The sequence below is a fragment of the Pecten maximus genome, chromosome 3, assembly GCF_902652985.1.
Source record: "Pecten maximus chromosome 3, xPecMax1.1, whole genome shotgun sequence".
Lineage (NCBI taxonomy): Eukaryota > Metazoa > Mollusca > Bivalvia > Pectinida > Pectinidae > Pecten > Pecten maximus.
Genome location: NC_047017.1, coordinates 14,566,245 through 14,584,548, shown reverse-complemented (window position 1 = coordinate 14,584,548; position 18,304 = coordinate 14,566,245). Strand labels below are relative to the sequence as shown.

The 18,304-nt window shown below is 35.0% G+C and overlaps 1 protein-coding gene across 1 annotated transcript in view; it reads right to left on the bottom strand.

Annotated features, from left to right (window-relative positions):
- LOC117323304 (chromatin-remodeling ATPase INO80-like) overlaps window positions 1-18,304 on the bottom strand; it is a 27,080-nt gene extending 8,776 nt beyond the window's left edge. The window contains exons 1-31 of the mRNA XM_033878443.1: window positions 18,108-18,304; window positions 15,279-15,432; window positions 14,960-15,063; window positions 14,610-14,677; window positions 13,958-14,089; window positions 13,567-13,699; window positions 13,198-13,247; window positions 12,751-12,906; window positions 12,491-12,544; window positions 11,863-12,066; window positions 11,095-11,290; window positions 10,733-10,800; window positions 10,491-10,539; window positions 10,070-10,164; window positions 9,501-9,614; window positions 9,174-9,269; window positions 8,858-9,060; window positions 8,379-8,463; window positions 8,050-8,167; window positions 7,608-7,693; window positions 6,962-7,129; window positions 6,622-6,721; window positions 6,339-6,434; window positions 5,316-5,409; window positions 4,840-4,926; window positions 4,265-4,514; window positions 3,875-3,994; window positions 3,225-3,453; window positions 1,906-2,033; window positions 1,579-1,746; window positions 1,134-1,292 (exon numbers count right to left, since the gene is read on the bottom strand). Of these exons, the coding sequence (XP_033734334.1) occupies window positions 1,134-1,292; window positions 1,579-1,746; window positions 1,906-2,033; window positions 3,225-3,453; window positions 3,875-3,994; window positions 4,265-4,514; window positions 4,840-4,926; window positions 5,316-5,409; window positions 6,339-6,434; window positions 6,622-6,721; window positions 6,962-7,129; window positions 7,608-7,693; window positions 8,050-8,167; window positions 8,379-8,463; window positions 8,858-9,060; window positions 9,174-9,269; window positions 9,501-9,614; window positions 10,070-10,164; window positions 10,491-10,539; window positions 10,733-10,800; window positions 11,095-11,290; window positions 11,863-12,066; window positions 12,491-12,544; window positions 12,751-12,906; window positions 13,198-13,247; window positions 13,567-13,699; window positions 13,958-14,089; window positions 14,610-14,677; window positions 14,960-15,063; window positions 15,279-15,421 (3,753 nt within the window). The 5' untranslated portion in view covers window positions 15,422-15,432; window positions 18,108-18,304. The remainder of the gene's footprint in view (window positions 1-1,133; window positions 1,293-1,578; window positions 1,747-1,905; window positions 2,034-3,224; window positions 3,454-3,874; window positions 3,995-4,264; window positions 4,515-4,839; window positions 4,927-5,315; window positions 5,410-6,338; window positions 6,435-6,621; window positions 6,722-6,961; window positions 7,130-7,607; window positions 7,694-8,049; window positions 8,168-8,378; window positions 8,464-8,857; window positions 9,061-9,173; window positions 9,270-9,500; window positions 9,615-10,069; window positions 10,165-10,490; window positions 10,540-10,732; window positions 10,801-11,094; window positions 11,291-11,862; window positions 12,067-12,490; window positions 12,545-12,750; window positions 12,907-13,197; window positions 13,248-13,566; window positions 13,700-13,957; window positions 14,090-14,609; window positions 14,678-14,959; window positions 15,064-15,278; window positions 15,433-18,107) is intronic.

Sequence of the window (18,304 nt, the reverse complement as noted above, 5' to 3'; positions counted from 1 at the left end):
TTGAACAAACTTGGTAGCCCTTCACCCCAGCATGCTACAGGCCCAATATCAAGTCCCTGGGCCTCTTGGTTATTGAGAAGAAGTCGTTTGAAGATTATAGCCTATTTGACCCATGTGACCTTGAATGTAGGTCAAGGTCATTTATTTTAACCAACTTGGTAGCCCTTCATCCCAGCATGCTACAGGCCCAATATCAAGTCCCTGGGCCTCTTGGTTATTGAGGAGAAGTTGTTTGAAGATTATAGCCTATTTGACCCATGTGACCTTGAATGAAGGTCAATGTCATTCATTTGACCAACTTGGTAGCCTTTCACCCCAGCATGCTACAGGCCCAATATCAAGTCCCTGGGCCTCTTGGTTATTGAGAAGAAGTCGTTTGAAGATTATAGCCTATTTGACCCATGTGACCTTGAATGAAGGTCAAGGTCATTTATTTGAACAAACTTGGTAGCCTTTCACCCCAGCATGCTACAGGCCCAACATCAAGTTCCTGGGCCTCTTGGTTATTGAGAAGAAGTCGTTTGAAGATTATGGCCTATTTGACCCATGTGACCTTGAATGATGGTCAAGGTCATTTATTTGAACAAACTTGGTAGCCTTTCACCCCAGCATGCTACAGGCCCAATATCAAGTCCCTGGGCCTCTAGGTTATTGAGAAGAAGTCGTTTGAAGATTATAGCCTATTTGACCCATGTGACCTTGAATGAAGGTCAAGGTCATTTATTTTAACAAACTTAGTAGCCCTTCACCCCAGCATGCTACAGGCCCAATATCAAGTCCCTTGGCCTCTTGGTTATTGAGAAGAAGTTGTTTAAATGAAAAAGTTGACGCCGGACGGACGACGGACGCCACACCATGGCATAAGCTCACTTGCCCTTCGGGCAGGTGAGCTAAAAATCAAGAAAGAACAAAGACAAGAAGTGGATGTATCGCCTGCACAGCAAGTGAATACAAAGAAATAGATACAGTTTTCACTTCAAGAAATAATGGGAACTCAAGTTATCGCATGGAAACCTGTGTGTGGATGACGCAGGCGACACAATCATAGTGATACCTATATGCCCCCTGCTTTTTTGCTTGATACAAAAAGTACTAATACAACTAATGAAGAACAGGGTGATGATTATGTTTACCTCGCTCTTTTCCTTGGCCCGCTGAAGTATACGCTCCTCTATGGTGCCTTTACACACCAGTCGGTAGACAGTGACTTGTTTGGTCTGTCCCAGTCTGTGGGCACGGTCCATAGCCTGCTGGTCAACAGTAGGATTCCAATCGCTGTCGTAGAATATCACCTGTAAGATAAACAAGGTGAATGCCACATAAATGGGTTTATTGTCGTCCGTAGCAAAAGGCCCTGTTTCATCAATATGCACGACAATTTACTTGAACAGCTGTAATAGGAAAGTACCCGAGTGAATATAGTACTGGCCATTTCTTTTTCTTCACATAGCCAGAGCAGTTTATTATAATAAATGTCATACTTCAATTGATCCTCTGCAACAATCCACGCTTATAATCATACGCTAAATTTCAGTTTTTTGTGGTTAGCTACATAATCTAAAGAATACAGAAACTAACAGTGTCAGCAGCAGTGAGGTTGATTCCCAGACCACCAGCTCGTGTACTCAGAAGAAAGACAAAGATATCTGTTCTATTCTGGAAATCAGCCACCATGTCACGTCGCTCCGAAATCTTCGAGGATCCATCCAGTCTGATATAGGTATGCTTCCGATGCCACATATACTCCTGTCAACAGTAAACCACATTACGAAGTAGTGACAATAGCGCATTATAATTAGTTGAATCTTTTTAATCCCATAGATTTATATTTTGTTATATCAGATAAGGTGGGAAACAATTAATTGGTTCACAACACATTACTAGGTCTTTGTATTTTATTTTTACCTCAAGCAGATCTATCATACGGGTCATTTGTGAGTAGATGAGCACCCTGTGACCCTCTGTCTTAAGCCTCTGTAGAAGAGTATCCAGAACGAACAGCTTTCCAGCATCAGCAACAAGTGTTTCCTTATCTACAAATGGAAGAACAACCTGTATCAACCTACAAATCATCTGAAACATTCTACAATTAACATTTCACTCAAGTTCTGTTGTCAACAGTTATTTCAATACCAAACAATCCTTAGACTTGAGGCAAGAACAGTTCAACATTTAAGACGATCAGTTAATTATTGATATTGAATAGCTGTTTTTTATTCATATCAAGAATCCCAATTATGCCTTTTGAACAAAGTTTAATTAATTATATATTACAACGATCACAAATTTTTTTGGGGTGGAGTGAAAGTGCAACTGTTGATGTATAAAGTGTGAATATTTTTTGTCTTCACTCATGTCATGTATTTTGTTACTCCTATACGTATATGAGGTCTTATTCCACCTGATTACATTGGTGGATATTGCGACCTCATATCCCCTCAGCGTGTTTTTCTTGTAGCTGCCAGCGCCCTGATTCTGGGGCGCGACAAAAAAAATGTCATAAACCATCTAAACGATCATTCATGTTAACAAATATGTGAACGCTTACATGTTGATGAAGTATCAATCCATTTATGCACAAACTGTTGATGGACACCTCTTAAATATAATTATATCCACAATAATTCACTTGCAACCTACTGTGTTCAAATATTGGGTCCCTAAAACAACTTTGCTGTTCCGGTTATTATAAAATACGGAATACAAATAAAATGGATAGCGTAACGTAATATTTTCACAGCGTTTCGTTTGTTTCGTCTATTTCAACTCCAAATTTGGATAAACCGGAAATAACCTCGAGAGGTCACAATCAAAACAAGTATGGCGGTATATACAAATGGGACCTACGCTTAAACGACAAAAGAGGCTAATAATCACTGATCTTGGATATAGATATGGACACACGTTGTGTAACTTTGTGTATTTATGATAGATAAATAGAATACGGTAAGTCAGATCATATGAAATGTGAGTATAGATAACTTTCAAACGACTTTAATTAGGTGGGTCACAGCAACATGTTTTACGTGCGGTGGTGATTAGAGGTTACATGACAGCCTGTCAAAAGTTTCCTGTCGTGTAAACCTCTAATATTATTGGAGTAGTATTTTGTATATGTCATGTATTGTAAACAAAATCTAAAAATGAATAAAAAAATTAATTAAAAAGAAAAAAAAAAAAATCCCAATTATTGGGTGTTAATTATGATAACATTGTAACTGTACCTGGAGCATAGATACCAAACCAGCCATGTTTTGGTCGGACAGCATAGATACCGCCAGGTTCTGTTGAGGTAAAATTCCAGGGGTTAAACCAGCGGACCCGAGTGTAAATTTCTGGTGTACCATATAGTAGACTGTTGCGGGCATCCAGTGTTCCACACAGATTCTCCTTAAGGGCCTGCCACGCCCCACTTCTGTCACATGTCTCCCATTTAGGACTACTCACCTGGATCTAATAAATAATAATAAATAACTTAAATAAGCTGTACTTCAGTTGGTTGTATGAATGAAATAATCAATAATATTGAGTGAACATGTGAGTGTTGCAAATCTTTCAAAAAAAAAAAATTTAAACATCCACTTTTCTGTCATATTCTAGATGTATGTGTCAAAAGGTTTATTACCATACTTGACCAGCAATATTTACCACCCCATCTTGACCTATTCACTGACAAGGTATAAAACAAGCCAGGTATTAAAGCTCTCAATCACTGCTGATCACCAGGTCTTCTGGTCTTATAATTAACGCCTCGCAACCTTGGTGATCTCGATCTGATAGTCAGATGGGGCACAAATGAAAACTATAAAAGAAAATGTAGATAACAAATGACATAACTCTTGATATTATTCACATGTACAAAATACAAACTTGCCTTCGGCATAGTGTAGTAGAGGCAGCTTGGGATGTCTGTAGGCTGGTATGGGTACAACACAGGCTCTCGGTATTGGTGAATGTGTACAGGCAATTCCAAAGCCTCCAAATGCTTATGGGCCTACAAGGCAAAATATAATGTAACCATGTACTGAACAGTTGCTAATATTTACAAAGCTTTTATAGTCTACATAGCCAATCCTGATATTGGCTTGTTCATTGCAGCTTACAGACATTTGGAAGTGTCGGCAAGATGTTTTGACATAATTTTAATATTTATACTTGTATATATTGTGATTCACAAAATTGAATTAAACCCCAGCGGCAAAGTTCCGGGCAGAAAATCATGGTTTTTTACAACCACAAAATTATATATCTATGCAGTACTTACTTTTGTTGGTGAATGAGGAGGACTTAATGGATTTTTCTTTGCCATATGACTAGCCCGGAGATTGCGTAACCGGATTGCTTGGTGGCCCTGGGTCTCCTGCATACAGTGGTATTCATGTGTTGTGAAGGAATAGAACGGGGAAGCAGCTGTGATGAACACTAAGTGGCGTAGGTATTGTGACTTGGCCAGGCTAGGATGTGACAGTGGATGGTGGGGAGCCAAGTACAGACTGGTCCTATCCAAACAGTGTCTAAAATGTCAAACATATTCACTTTTAAGTGTTTCTGATCATGTAACTCTTTTTGTTGATTTTGTGAAAAACATTCAAATCAAAGTGAAAGCTACCCTCTTGCAATATTCTCATAAACAGTCAAGTGACAAATGAAGTTGTTTCACTACATTTTTCTTTACCTTCCTTAAGTCAAGGATCATGGACATGTATTTAAATAATTTGATTCAGTAATAATTTCAAGTTTAGTTTTTTAGATTCTATAGACTTTCAAAAATTTGTTGTAGGGAAAATTATTACCTCTTCTGATTTCTGTTTTATGCAATCACTAAATTACAGTCCTTACCTTTTACATTTCGGGACTTTGCCAGGCCAGGCTCCTGAGTGGTGTATCCGGTACTCCATCTTTAGCATTAGAAAAAGTGCTAACCACCTAGCAGTGAAAATGATAATGTATTAAAACACTAATGTTCATGGAGTCATCTGTAAAGATTCTTGTATTACTTTCTTAATATAAGAGTATCTCCAAAACACTGCCTAGGACATGCACCTTATCACACTAAACTTTGGAATCTATCAAACCTTTTAACAACATTATATATTCAATGATCCAGGTTCAATACTCTTTCAGACAACTTTTGAAAAAAACATCAACAGCTACCCAGAATATCAGCTAAATCAAGAGCAATCTGTGATGATAAAATAATCCCCTTAAATCCACTTGAATAAAAGAGAGGAAATATTTTGAAAAGTTTTACCACTCAGTTCCAGAACAAAATGTTAGCCACTTTGTTAATTTTGTTCCATTCTATTTGTTCTTACCTAACTAGAATACCACCAGCCATATGGGCATGAAGTTCCTTGGGGGACAAGTTGATAAACCTGGAGAATGAGAAACAGCTATTGACACTGGACCCTGTAAATAAACAAAAACATCAACATCAGTAACAACAGGTTTACAAATGGGAAGCACAAGATATTGTTATTTAAACAAAGCAAGCCTTCCATTAGGAACATTCAATATCATATCATGGCCAAATATTATAAACAATTTGAACTATTGTGTTGGATTAATTAAAGTGAAAACTATTATATTGTGATGATATTGATAGTACGTCACTCTGAGCTCCAGGTTAAACTTTTAAACTTTATTGTGATGATATTGATAGTACGTCACTCTGAGCTCCAGGTTAAACTTTTTAACTTTATTGCGATGATATTGATAGTACGTCACTCTGAGCTCCAGGTTAAACTTTTTAACTTTATTGCGATGATATTGATAGTACGTCACTCTGAGCTCCAGGTTAAACTTTTTAACTTTATTGTGATGATATTGATAGTACGTCACTCTGAGCTCCAGGTTAAACTTTTTAACTTTATTGTGATGATATTGTTAGTACGTCACTCTGAGTTCCAGGTTAAACTTTTTAACTTTATTGCGATGATATTGATAGTACGTCACTCTGAGCTCCAGGTTAAACTTTTGAACTTTATTGCGATGATATTGTTAGTACGTCACTCTGAGTTCCAGGTTAAACTTTTTAACTTTATTGCGATGATATTGATAGTACGTCACTCTGAGCTCCAGGTTAAACTTTTTAACTTTATTGCGATATTGATACGTCCTCCAGGTTAAACTTTTAACTTTATTGCGATGATATTGATAGTACGTCATTCTGACCTCCAGGTTAAACTTTTTAACTTTATTGTGATGATATTGATAGTACGTCACTCTGACCTCCAGGTTAAACTTTTTAACTTTATTGTGATGATATTGATAGTACGTCACTCTGAGCTCCAGGTTAGACATTTTTATCTGTTTTATTCTGAAGACATCAAACTTACCAGACGACAGTGAATCATGGACATTGTCCGGTGAGTGTATATACAATGTACTGTACATCAGTCTCTGTCTACTGTTGACAGCATAATACTGGATACCTAGTAACAAAAACAATTTCATTCAAATATTTAGATTGAATTCTTGATATTCTCTCTTATTTCATCAACTGGAAACAAACTCATTATCCTTTAATATAATAATAATATAACAGATTTTCCACTACCTAATTTCAAGATGGACCCTTTTATTTGTCTATTTTTTTCTTTTAAATATTTCTAGACTTACCTTCACGGTATACAAGTTTTGGCACTTGGTAGGATAACCCTGTCATGTAGAGAGGAGACCTGACCTCCCGTCTCTCGAACAACTCAGAATGGTTACACACCTGTAAAGGTTCTCTAGTTTATCAACACAGTAACAACTTATTACGGAAGCATTGATTGATCAAGGGGTCGAACATGGAACATTGAATTAACATCATAATTTGCTATGCATACTGTGACAACATTTAACTAATTTGCAATTTACACCGCACAAATGGTATCCTTTAGTTTAACCCAGAAAGCAAAGTCCCGTAAAAAGTGAATAATTATATCTCTACATTTATATAAAGAAAAAGACCCACCTTCCTGAACTGCATGACAATGTTCATTAGGCTACTAGTGGTGTTCTGAGACTGGGACGAATTGGCAGCCGTGCTACACAGTAGGTCGTCGATAGAGATCTTGTTCCTGATGGCCCGGTACAACATCCGCTGTCTCAATGTGAGTGGGCAATACACCAAGATCTCAATCTGTAACATCAATTTTCTAATTTTACCAAAACATACACTTCATTTACATATTGATTAACTTATGACTTAAAGATATAAGAGACACAGGTAAGGCAAAGATATTGATAATAATATTTTACTGTTTGTATGTAGTAGACTTATTACATACACTCTTCACATCACTGAATGCAAGATCAGTACAAAGTCAGACATCAGAAACAATCTACTGAAACACAAATGTCCGTAAAATAGTTTGTTTAACCCAATACTGACTAATGAAGGGATAAATATAGCAAATGTTTTGAAATCTTGTGTTGTTAACAAAGTATGTTAATCACTGAATATGGAAAAGTACCATGAAATAGTTTGTTCACCTGCTGTCTAATACTGACTAATGAAGCGATAAATGTAGCAGACTTTTATAAAAACTTGTGTTGTTAACAAAGTATGTTAATCACTGAATATGGAAAGGTACCGTAAAATCATAGCCACAACTTACTTTATCTGATAACTCGTTCTCAACATCCTTTTTAACTCTCCGCAACATGAACGGTTTCAAGATCATATGAAGTCTTGATAATTGATCTGAAAACAAGCGATGTCTTTCGTGATAATCTTCTGTCAGAAAATGTTACCAGTTTATAATTTTCATCCATGAGCAATGTTTTACAACGGTATCCTGGCTGCTAGAGATTTCATTTCAATAAGTTAGTCTAAGAATGCAAACAAAAAATGATCCATTACTGAAACTAAAATTAAATTATGTTCCATAGGAATTACAGAAGATACTTGATTACTTCACATTTCACTCTTCAGAACAGTAAAAGGATTTCACAGTAAAAATTCTTGATGCTGTTTGAGAGTTATGTTAACATTTTTCTGTAATCATATACAAGAAAATGAGCAAGTTGAAATCAAAAGTAACAGTATCAAAATCTTACTTTCATCAATCCCAGATTGCTTTTCCACATGACTTTCAATATCTTTTGAGAACCATTCGTTGAACTCATCGTGGGAATCAAACAGGGTAGGCATGATAAAATGTAACAATGCCCAAAGCTGCAACATTATAATAATGACAATTAACAACTTTTACCAGTGGACTTGCAATGTAATGTATTGGGCTTTTAGTATTTGAACACAGAACTAAGTAACAAATTTATATCATATAAGTACATAATATTTTGTACAGCAAGTCTACTGCATGAATAGAAATATGGAACCATGTTGAAGTGATATAGTCAGTTGAAATCCAGGAGCCTTTGCTTACCTCTGCCATACTGTTTTGTATTGGCGTTCCTGTTAACAGTAGTCTGTTGCGGCAATTGAATCCCAAGAGTATTTTCCACCTTACACTGAAACACAAATTGATTGCTGTACAATTTCGGATACAAAGTCCACCTTCTCTCACAAACCACAAAACTTATAACTGTAATTCTATCATTGACAAAATTCAGTCTGCTGGTTATCCTTAAATGCAGGAAATTCATGAAAATCAAAAAGTATCTGTGCATCAACATAAAAAGCAAACATCTTTGATGACTAGTGGTATATGTGTTACGTTTCATATCTGGGTCCAAATATGCACTTGAAAATCAAAATGCTTTCTTGGGCTTTTTCACTGAACTACTTCAATGTGTCAAAATCCAAATCCAAGATGGCCAATTTTAAACATGTGCTCTATCAGGTTGAGTGTGTAACTGATACCATACTGACGTTTAAGCATTCCTGGAGGAGATATTATATTACCTGCTGCTGCTCTTGAGAGCTTGAGCCTCATCAAGGATCATGTACTGCCATTTGATACGCTGGAAGTACTTTACATCTTGAATTACAAGCTGATAACTGGTGATGACAACATGAAATGAGGCATCCTTTGTGTGCAGACATTTGGAATCCCAGAACTTTCTCAGGACTCGACGGTCTGTGGCATTACCCCAGTACGGCACAACCTGGCAACAACAATTAAAGTAGGTTAATGGAAAGTAGATCTATTTCTTTTCTGTAACACAAGTTGAAAACGAAAGTTTTTACCAATCAACATTTGGAAGATTTAAATAATCACCTTGAACTTGGGAACGAATCGTGCTATTTCCTGCTGCCAGTTATGTAGTGTTGAAGCTGGTGCCACAACCAGAAATGGACCCCATGTTCCCTGAGTCTGTCAAAATAAACAGGATATTTTCAAAATCCTGATATAGAACTAATTGACTGGAAAAGATCTACAAATTACAAAGACTTTTGCTAACATAGCTGTACAGAGTTCATTTAATAAAGAATTCTACATCACAGAACAATCTACTGTGAATAAAGGCTATCATCTAGATTCTTAAATCATCGAGGAACCTCAGGAAGGCTCTTTTACAGGATTTAGTTACCAGGCAAGAATTACCTCGGCCAGATGAGCAAGGACTGCAACACTCTGCACAGTTTTTCCAAGTCCCATTTCATCAGCCAGGATACCATTTATCCCCTGGTCATAAAGGTTAGCCAGCCAGTTCATTCCCTGTGGACACAAGTATTACTATTTTTAATCCATACAGGAAACATCAAGTTCTAATGGTCACTTCTCTCATTGGAAGAACTTATATACAATAAAACACGGTCTGCTACAAACATTCAAGCTTTTTCTTATTAGATGTAAAATATAAGTGTTTGTTTTGAAGAGTTTATTTCTGTATATAGGAAACATTGATAGTGGAAAAAGTGCATTTTATTGATATCAATTATCAATATTTGAACTGTTCCTTTAAAATCAAGGAAATAAAGACTGATTGACTTTAACAACAGCAATGCAATTTTGATTTCTTGAAAAGAATTTGTGGAGGTTTTAAATCTGGTGACAAAAGAATTTGTAGAGGTTTACATCTGGTGACAAAAGAATTTGTGGAGGTTTACATCTAGTGACAAAAGAATTTGAGAAGTAATAGTATTATTAATATAAAGTTTGTTGATAGATACCTTGAGTTGGTAAGTTTTTAAAGTTCCTTCAAACATATTGGGCTGTGGTCGGTCAACATCGGTGCTAATTGATGGGTTGGCAAAACTTGATTCCGCTGTAATACAAGAGAGAACACATTCAAATCATTTTTCAACATACAACACATTACCTACTGATAAGAGTTTACCAAAACCAGTGATGAATTTTTTTACTTTTAACAGCAACATTTGCACATGTTGATTTTTAATGTCATAGAGAAACTGACAAAAGCTCTTTAGATAACTACATCAAAGGAACAGAAAAAGTTGCTATGCTCATGTTTTACCAATAATTATTCAGATTTAAGTCTTGTATCAAGACAGATGATCACCCAACATGGGTGATCACTGTTAAATTAGAGACATTTTACTTCTAATGTAAGAAAACAAGAGGAATACTCACATGGATCATACATTGATTTGCTAGACGTACGGCTGTTGAATGTAGCATTCTGGAGCAGAAAATATAAGCACACATTTGTAAGAAATGTTACTTCATCTAAATTGTTGATGGCTCAGATTATTAACACTTGCCAATTACTTATCAAATTACCTGATAATTGTTTATTTTCATTTTTACGATTGATGAAAAAATGTGTCAAAAGACTGGTACAAAAGCTGAACAAGATGTTAAATCAAAGTTACCTTTGTTCTGTGGGATTTGTAAGCATCCTCAGCATTCCTCAAAGCAAGATTCTTCATTCGATCACTATCTATAATTATAGTAAATCCATGGATATTGATTATAACAATCCTTCATGCAATTTCCAATATTTGTTATATTTTCAATTTGGAACATGGTGTAGAGTCGTTCAAAGTTTTTTTCATGTATAATAAAAGCTTTTCTAGAATTTGATTGAAAGAAACATTCTTCAAATTAATGCTTCCAAATATAAAGCAAAACATTTTTTACATACAAATCTTTTTAATACTAGCTTTAATAAAATAATTCATTGTAAAGAAATTGACAGCTGAAGAGCTTTATTACAGCACTAATTGAATCTTACCATAGTCATCTGAGGCTACATCTACCAAAACACCACCGTCCACCTCAATGTCTTTCTGTGGTCGTGCCTCATCTAGCTGACGTAAGATTTTATCTTTGCGAGTCTCGCCTTCTCCAGTCATCTTTCTTGCCATAAAATGAGCATAAAGCTCAGTCTGTGTGATCAGGAAGTTGAGCTTCCTTTGTTGTCGCTTAGCCTGTAGAAACAAATACATCATAAGCAAAAAGACTATTATCATAATATGTTATCAAAAACAAGCATACTGGGTACTGCTAAAGCAATGCAAGTCCCTTACTGGCCCCAGCTGGAAAAAAAACAACAGTGACCTTGATACAAAACCCCTGAAACTTTAAACTATTCGAGATAATATGGTCCTGTATCATTGTGTAAAGTTTGATCAAAACCCCTCAAGGAATAAAGTCGCTAGAGCGCTGACAAACTTTGGTGTTACAAACATATGTACAAGATGGACAGAGAGGAAACCTATAGTCTCCAAGTTTCATTGGTTGGAGACTAATAAAGAACAACATTCATTACCTTCACCTATAGCTGCCTAGACATGAACTACAGCTTCACTTTTGTGTCAGTCTCTAGAATGTGTTGGGATGATTGCACAGGCTACTACCAAGTCTTTGTAAAGCAATTTATTTCAGATCAGACACACAAATAATTCCAGGTGTCAGGACAAGAAGTTGACTTAATCCCTGCCAGCATTTTTGATTATGAATGATCCTTGTCTTGCACTCAACACTATTTTTTTCTCCTTACCTCCCGAAGTTCTACATCCATCTTCCTCTGTTCCTGAGCTTCTTTCTCTGCCCTTTTCCGATGTTCCTTCTCTACTTTTTCAAAACGTTTCCAGTAGGTCTGCATTTCACGTGACAATCTTTTTGCACGAGACGGAATTTCTTTCATGGTTTTCTGTGACTGAATGGCAGCTCTTCTGCACTCTCGCATACATTGCTGACCGATCTGTTCATAAAACAGAAGCTATTACAATCCTGTTGCCTTATAAATATAAACTCAGATTTCTATAGCAAATAATATTTTTAACTCCTTTAAAAACATAACTACAATTTTCATTATCATATTTGTCCAAATGTTACATAATAATTTCTGTTGAATATATCGTCATAGTGACCCTAATATCCTTAGAGCTTTTTCAGTAAAACATGATATCTCTGGTAGAACTCCAGAAATTAAAAGATATTCTGTGCACTAACGACTGGAGAAAATGTTGTTTATTGTATAGTATGGTGTTATCTAAATAACTTCATTCTGTGTTTCTTGTTTGACAAACTCTTCCACTGATAAGACATTTTATCTGGGTGTAATACTTTTAATAAAGGTTGCCATGAAATAGGTATTCTTTACCAGCTTTTCTTGCATATCTTACCTTCTTAAATGTCTGCAACATTTCTTTCCTGGCTGAAGCTTTTTGTTTTTGTGCCTACAATCAGACAAAAGAAATTTGATAAACCAAGGATCACAAACAAATTTGGGCTACAGAGGTATCCTTTTTTTTTTTTTAAATTAAAAGTCCAAAAACTTCTTTAAACAGATGCCCTGACAACGGGCTGCAGCAACAGAATTCCTGGTAAGAGTCATCTTGAGCAAAAACAAGAGATTCCTGGTATAGTTGAAATATCTTTATACCTTGGGTATTTCCTTCTTGGCAATGGAGATCCATAACCTCCTTCGTTTGGCATCTGCCTGTTCGGGAGTCAACTTTTTCACTTTTGCCGACTTAGAAGCAGCTTGTCTCTTGTGGGCCAAGAATGCCTCTATCAGTTCAGGATCCAAGTCCAGTTCCTGAAATAAAGAAGTATACAATTTAAAATCTCATCAATGGTCCCATGAATGGTCAGGTGGTGAAATGTGATAGCAAGCAAGTATTTAACCTAGGCAACAGGTTACAGTTCTTCTGATCAGTCATGAAAAAGTTATGGGGTTACCTGCCTGCCCTTGAGAATTAACACCAAGTACACTAATTTTTTCCCACAGGAGTTACCAACAAGAGAGATTAATGTAAGAAGAAGTATTATTTCATACTAGTTGGGCAACAATGATTTTAATATTGCAATATCTATCTAACATACTTACTGCGTCTCCATTTCCTAAACGTTTCTCTTTTTTCAGTTTTTTCAATTTCACTGAAAAAAAAATAAAAAGTTTAAAATTATATCAAACTGAATTTGAAGAAGACAAAGAAGAAAATTCTGAAACTGCTTGTGGAAAAGCATATGAGGTTGAAGATGTGTCATTTTTTGATACAGGTGCTAAATTAAACACAGTTTTAGGATAAAAATCTTCTGATACATTTAAAAAAAAAATACAAATTGATATAACTAATGTTGCTTAACTTTACACAAAATGAAATCAAAAGTAGTTTCAGGATTTAGAATTCTGAAAACTTGAAAACTATCAAAAATTCCTTAGAAAAAAAAAGAAGAAATTTAAAAGCAACAATACCTTTCAACTTCCTTTCCATTTTTTTCTGGTCTTTGGATATTTTTCTCTTTGGCCCAATGAATGATTTCTGGTGATCATTATACTTGTCAAAATTTGAGAGCAAACCTGTACTGTAGTACTGGAACTGATGAAGCTGTAAGGCATACAGGATACCATTTATTGAACAGTTGAAAACAATTATACACTAATGTCAAACATAATAATCTTCACAATCCAACTAACTAATACGAGATAAAAGGCCTGATGATTTCCTGCAAATTTAAGCAATATTATGTTTCCTTCACCAAATTTTTTTTTTAAATATTTGTACTGAGTGTCATGTTTGGTTTAATCTTGCTGTTTTTAATATTGGGTATGAAAAGAATGATAAAAGGTTTACCAGCTGACTCACCTCATTATCCTGATAGAACTGCATTTGATGCTTCCTTTGGTGTTTATGTATCTTGAGCATCGCATGCAGGTCCTCCTGTCTGATTTCTTTTTCTTCATCTTCATCCGAGGAACTATCACTCAGCAAGATATTCTGTAAAATGTTCGAACAAAATCTTTAAGCTACTGGATATCTTCCTAGTTCAGTAACCATTATTTCAATATCTTCAACAAATGCAAATTGATGTGTGTATCGTATTGCCCAGTTCGATATGTATGGAATTCATTCTAAATCACTTTTCAATTAATTCCTTTTTTAAATCATACTATGAAAACACCTTAATACTTTCAAAATCATTCTTCTAATTTGTTTTTGGCCTGCAAATGATCGATATATGTATCTAGTGCACATTTCTATGTCTACTGGGCAATGCACATGTGTCTAGGAAGGAGCCAAAGCCCAACTCCGCCTATTTGCATATTTTTTCCTGAAAAAAAAACCCCAACATATGCATGTAAGCAGAATTCTCTGTACTACAAAAGACATCTTATCAATGTTTTGAATCAGCCAGGCATGACATTACCCTTTTTGTGCTTTGTTAAATTCAGGTACAGCTTCGTAAGTGTAAAGACAATAAGAAAATTGCATTTCATCAAAATAATATTTATCTTACCTTTAGCCATTTTCTTCCTTTTTTCACACGACTAAAATTATATAGTCTGGTTTTATCAGCCTTTCTCTCTGAAAATAAAATTTTACAATGTATTCTTTAATGTCATTGATTTGCAGTCATCAATATTTTGAAATAATGGATTCTGAATTAGATGTAAAGCTGGTGTCATATTAGAGCGAAGAATTAAAACTTTGGTGTTGTTAACCCTTGCATTTAGAGAGGTCAAATTACTTTTCATAAAACTGAATAATGTTACATTACTGAAAGATCATTGTAGACATAATATTTTGTCAATTCACAAATTAATATTGGCTCTTTATCATTTTACATGATGAAATTTCTGCACTAACCGGCTTTAGTGATGGTAATGCCATTGAGAATTTTGTTCCCCTCGTCGTCACGGAGACAGGGCTGGAGGAGGTCATATTCACTGTCTGAGCTGTCATATGGGTCGCTTTAAATGAAAAATAATTATACATGTAACAATATTTGTTATTGCAATTTTGTTGGCAAAATTCAATCATTATGGGGTTTTAATAACTTTATAATACATTCCAGTGCCAAGAGTCTAAGCAACTAATTTGACTTTTCAACAAAGTGTGAACCAATATTATTTTCTTAAACCTCCTACATATATATATATATCAAATGTAACTAAACTATAGTCACCTGTGCGTTGCTGGCTCGTTAATGATTTTTTCCACATGAGTAAGAAATGGTTCCAAGCACAGAGCACTTTCGATCTGCTGTATGTGCAAAGGCTTGGCTAACTGTTGTCCATAGTTGTGTTCCAGGGACGTGTGATAGGACATTCTACACGCTCCTGAAATACAAAATAAACTAATCTACAAATGTTTCAAATGGTTTTAATGAGAAAAAAGAGGAACTAATTATAGAGTCAGAATATTCAACCATACCTGAATATATTGTTATTAGTATCTGTTGACAGTGAATTCTTCTAATTAAGAGAACAACTTAAAATACACTGTTTTTAGACATTTGTTTGTCAACAGCATGTCTTCATTCTTCTCATGCTTAAAATGTAGACTGTTCTAGTCTCTAAAACATATTAGGATATTCTAACACCCATTCAACATTAGACATATAATTTGTTTTCTATGGGGTGAATATAATTCAGAGGTTTCTGATGTTTGCCCACATCAGATTTTTAAAAGGCCGATAAAACATTGGTAACTTTCAGATCAGGATAAATATAAGGCTGGTGCTACATTCTTGATGCATTGTTATACAGTAAATTTGCTTGTTTAGTGCAGTCACTGACAAACTGGCCCTATAAATTACGCCCTCATGAAGCCCGCTCTGATTCATTGTCTGCACTGTAAAATTATCCTTTCGACATGATGTTTATTTCAATGATATAAAAGTCTTGACCAGCACACCAGATTTTTTCTGTATACAAAATCGCGACCAGTGTTACATTATGTAGCCTTCACTTTCATGAAAATCACAAGCCAATTGACTACACAAGGTAGGCTTAATATGATAGAAGTTATATAACACAACCAATAAGATAAAGTGTGACGTTTCGATGACTACACTATCACCTTCATCAAACTAATGACCAATATGAAATGTACAAGTATGCGTCACATTGGTCATTAGTACGATACTTGACATTGGTCATTCGTCTGATATCATATTGGTTGTGTTATATAACTTCTATTATATTTACATAACAAACCTGAAGAAAATGTTCCAGAATAAACGTAGGATTAATTTTATTGTTTTTCAAACATCATAGATTGGACCACTCCAATTTGCAAGCTGACAAGGCCTATCGCGATGTAATGTAAACAACCTGTCAATAAAATGTATCTAATCTACCCGGTGATTTCAATGAAAGGTTTTTATGTAGCTTTGATAAGTTATAGATTTATATAGTCTTATGCTGGAGTATCCAGCTACCCTGCAATTCAAGTTAAACATTTTTTTTTTTCTTCTCAAAACTGAACCTCAAAAATGTACCTTACAGTAACGCAATATTTCTCTATTGAAGATAACATCACGGTACACTACCTAATGACAATACAAAAACGATAGTAACGTTGACAAGAGTTATGTCCCTTACCTACTTTCTTTTTGAATGTTTTCACATATTCGCTAGTCAAGACTTCTGATTACGTTTCACTCCAGTGAAACGTAATCAGAAGACATGGCTACGCTATGATGATGTTTTCACCAAAGAAGATTATTCTTACAAATATTCAACAGTAATGGTAACTTTACTTAGAACATATTTTTTTATGTGATAACAATTTATGGTTAATTATAATTAATGTATGTAATTTTGAAAAACTTTATAATATGTAATAATTACTTTGTGAAACACATGCTAGCTTTTCGTCATACTAAATTAAGCATGACTGAGAGTCAAATTGAGAAGGTACAGTTTATTTTATAAAATATCATAAAACAATTAAAGCAATTGATAAACCTTTCAGTCCAAGGTGCAATAAAAAAAAATTGCAATATACCTATTGAGATGAAATTAAGCTGTTGATACTGCCCTAGTAAATATTGCCAATTTACTGACCAAGAATACATTAGACTATAAGTCTATCACAGTGAAAATAAAAGACATGCAGTAAGCCATACACCTTATGCTGCCAACATCTTAGTTTTTTTTTCATGTTTATGTTTGTCAGAGCTAAGTAGCACAACACATTTTGGGGGCCATACAAAATAAATTGAGATCTTTCACAATCAGTAAATAGATAATAATCTGACAGTAATTCAACGAAACTTTTTCACAGTTTAATAGCCCAATTCAAAACAAGGGCTTCCAGTTAAAAATTGACTTTAACAATTTAAGAAGTCAATTAGGTCAAAACATTTATCGCTAGACATTTCCACTTAATCCAATTGATCAAATGTCATTTTAGGGTTTAAGATTAAAATAAAATACGAGTTTAAAAGGGTTTAGACTTCTTTAATTTAAATTACACAGTATAACATAACTACATAAGTCTATGTTTATATCAAAAACGATAACCTGGTCTAAGCCTACTTTGATTCTGTACACATGTAGGTTCTATGCCTAGTTTCCAAATACATATAAATATTCAATGATTATCCAAATTGATTAAATCTATTTAACACAAATTGTTCAAGGGCATACATAAAAAAATCCACACAACGGTTACCAAATAGGGTTTAACCTTATTTTAGTCTTAACTCTCATTTGCCACATTAAAAATATATTCACATCATATGATGCTATATATCCCATGTCGTAATCATTTATATACGTTTGTTTCGTGATCAGCGTAAAAAGATTTTGTGTACGCGACCTTTATTCCTGAATGACAACAACACTCTGGCTCAAGATACAACAGCAAACAACGTGCTGAATAGATTTCCTTTGCAGGTTGGTGACATAAATAACCAAGTAATCAGTTTACAGACATTACCAAAATGCAAAATATTTGTAGCAGACGAAAACAATAAACACATGGCACGCTAAAACACACATTTTACCTTAATTTCGATTTTCGACCCCTATTTTCTATTCACGAAGTTAACAAATGTATGCAGTAATGAAACCAATATGGCGGGTTTTCCAGGATAGCCAATACAGCGCAATGGCTGTTCGTCGCTCGAACAACCCGGTTCATGACTTTCCTCTCCCTCTGCAGGGGGTCTCCCGCCATTGCAAAGCGTGTTATCTTTAACCC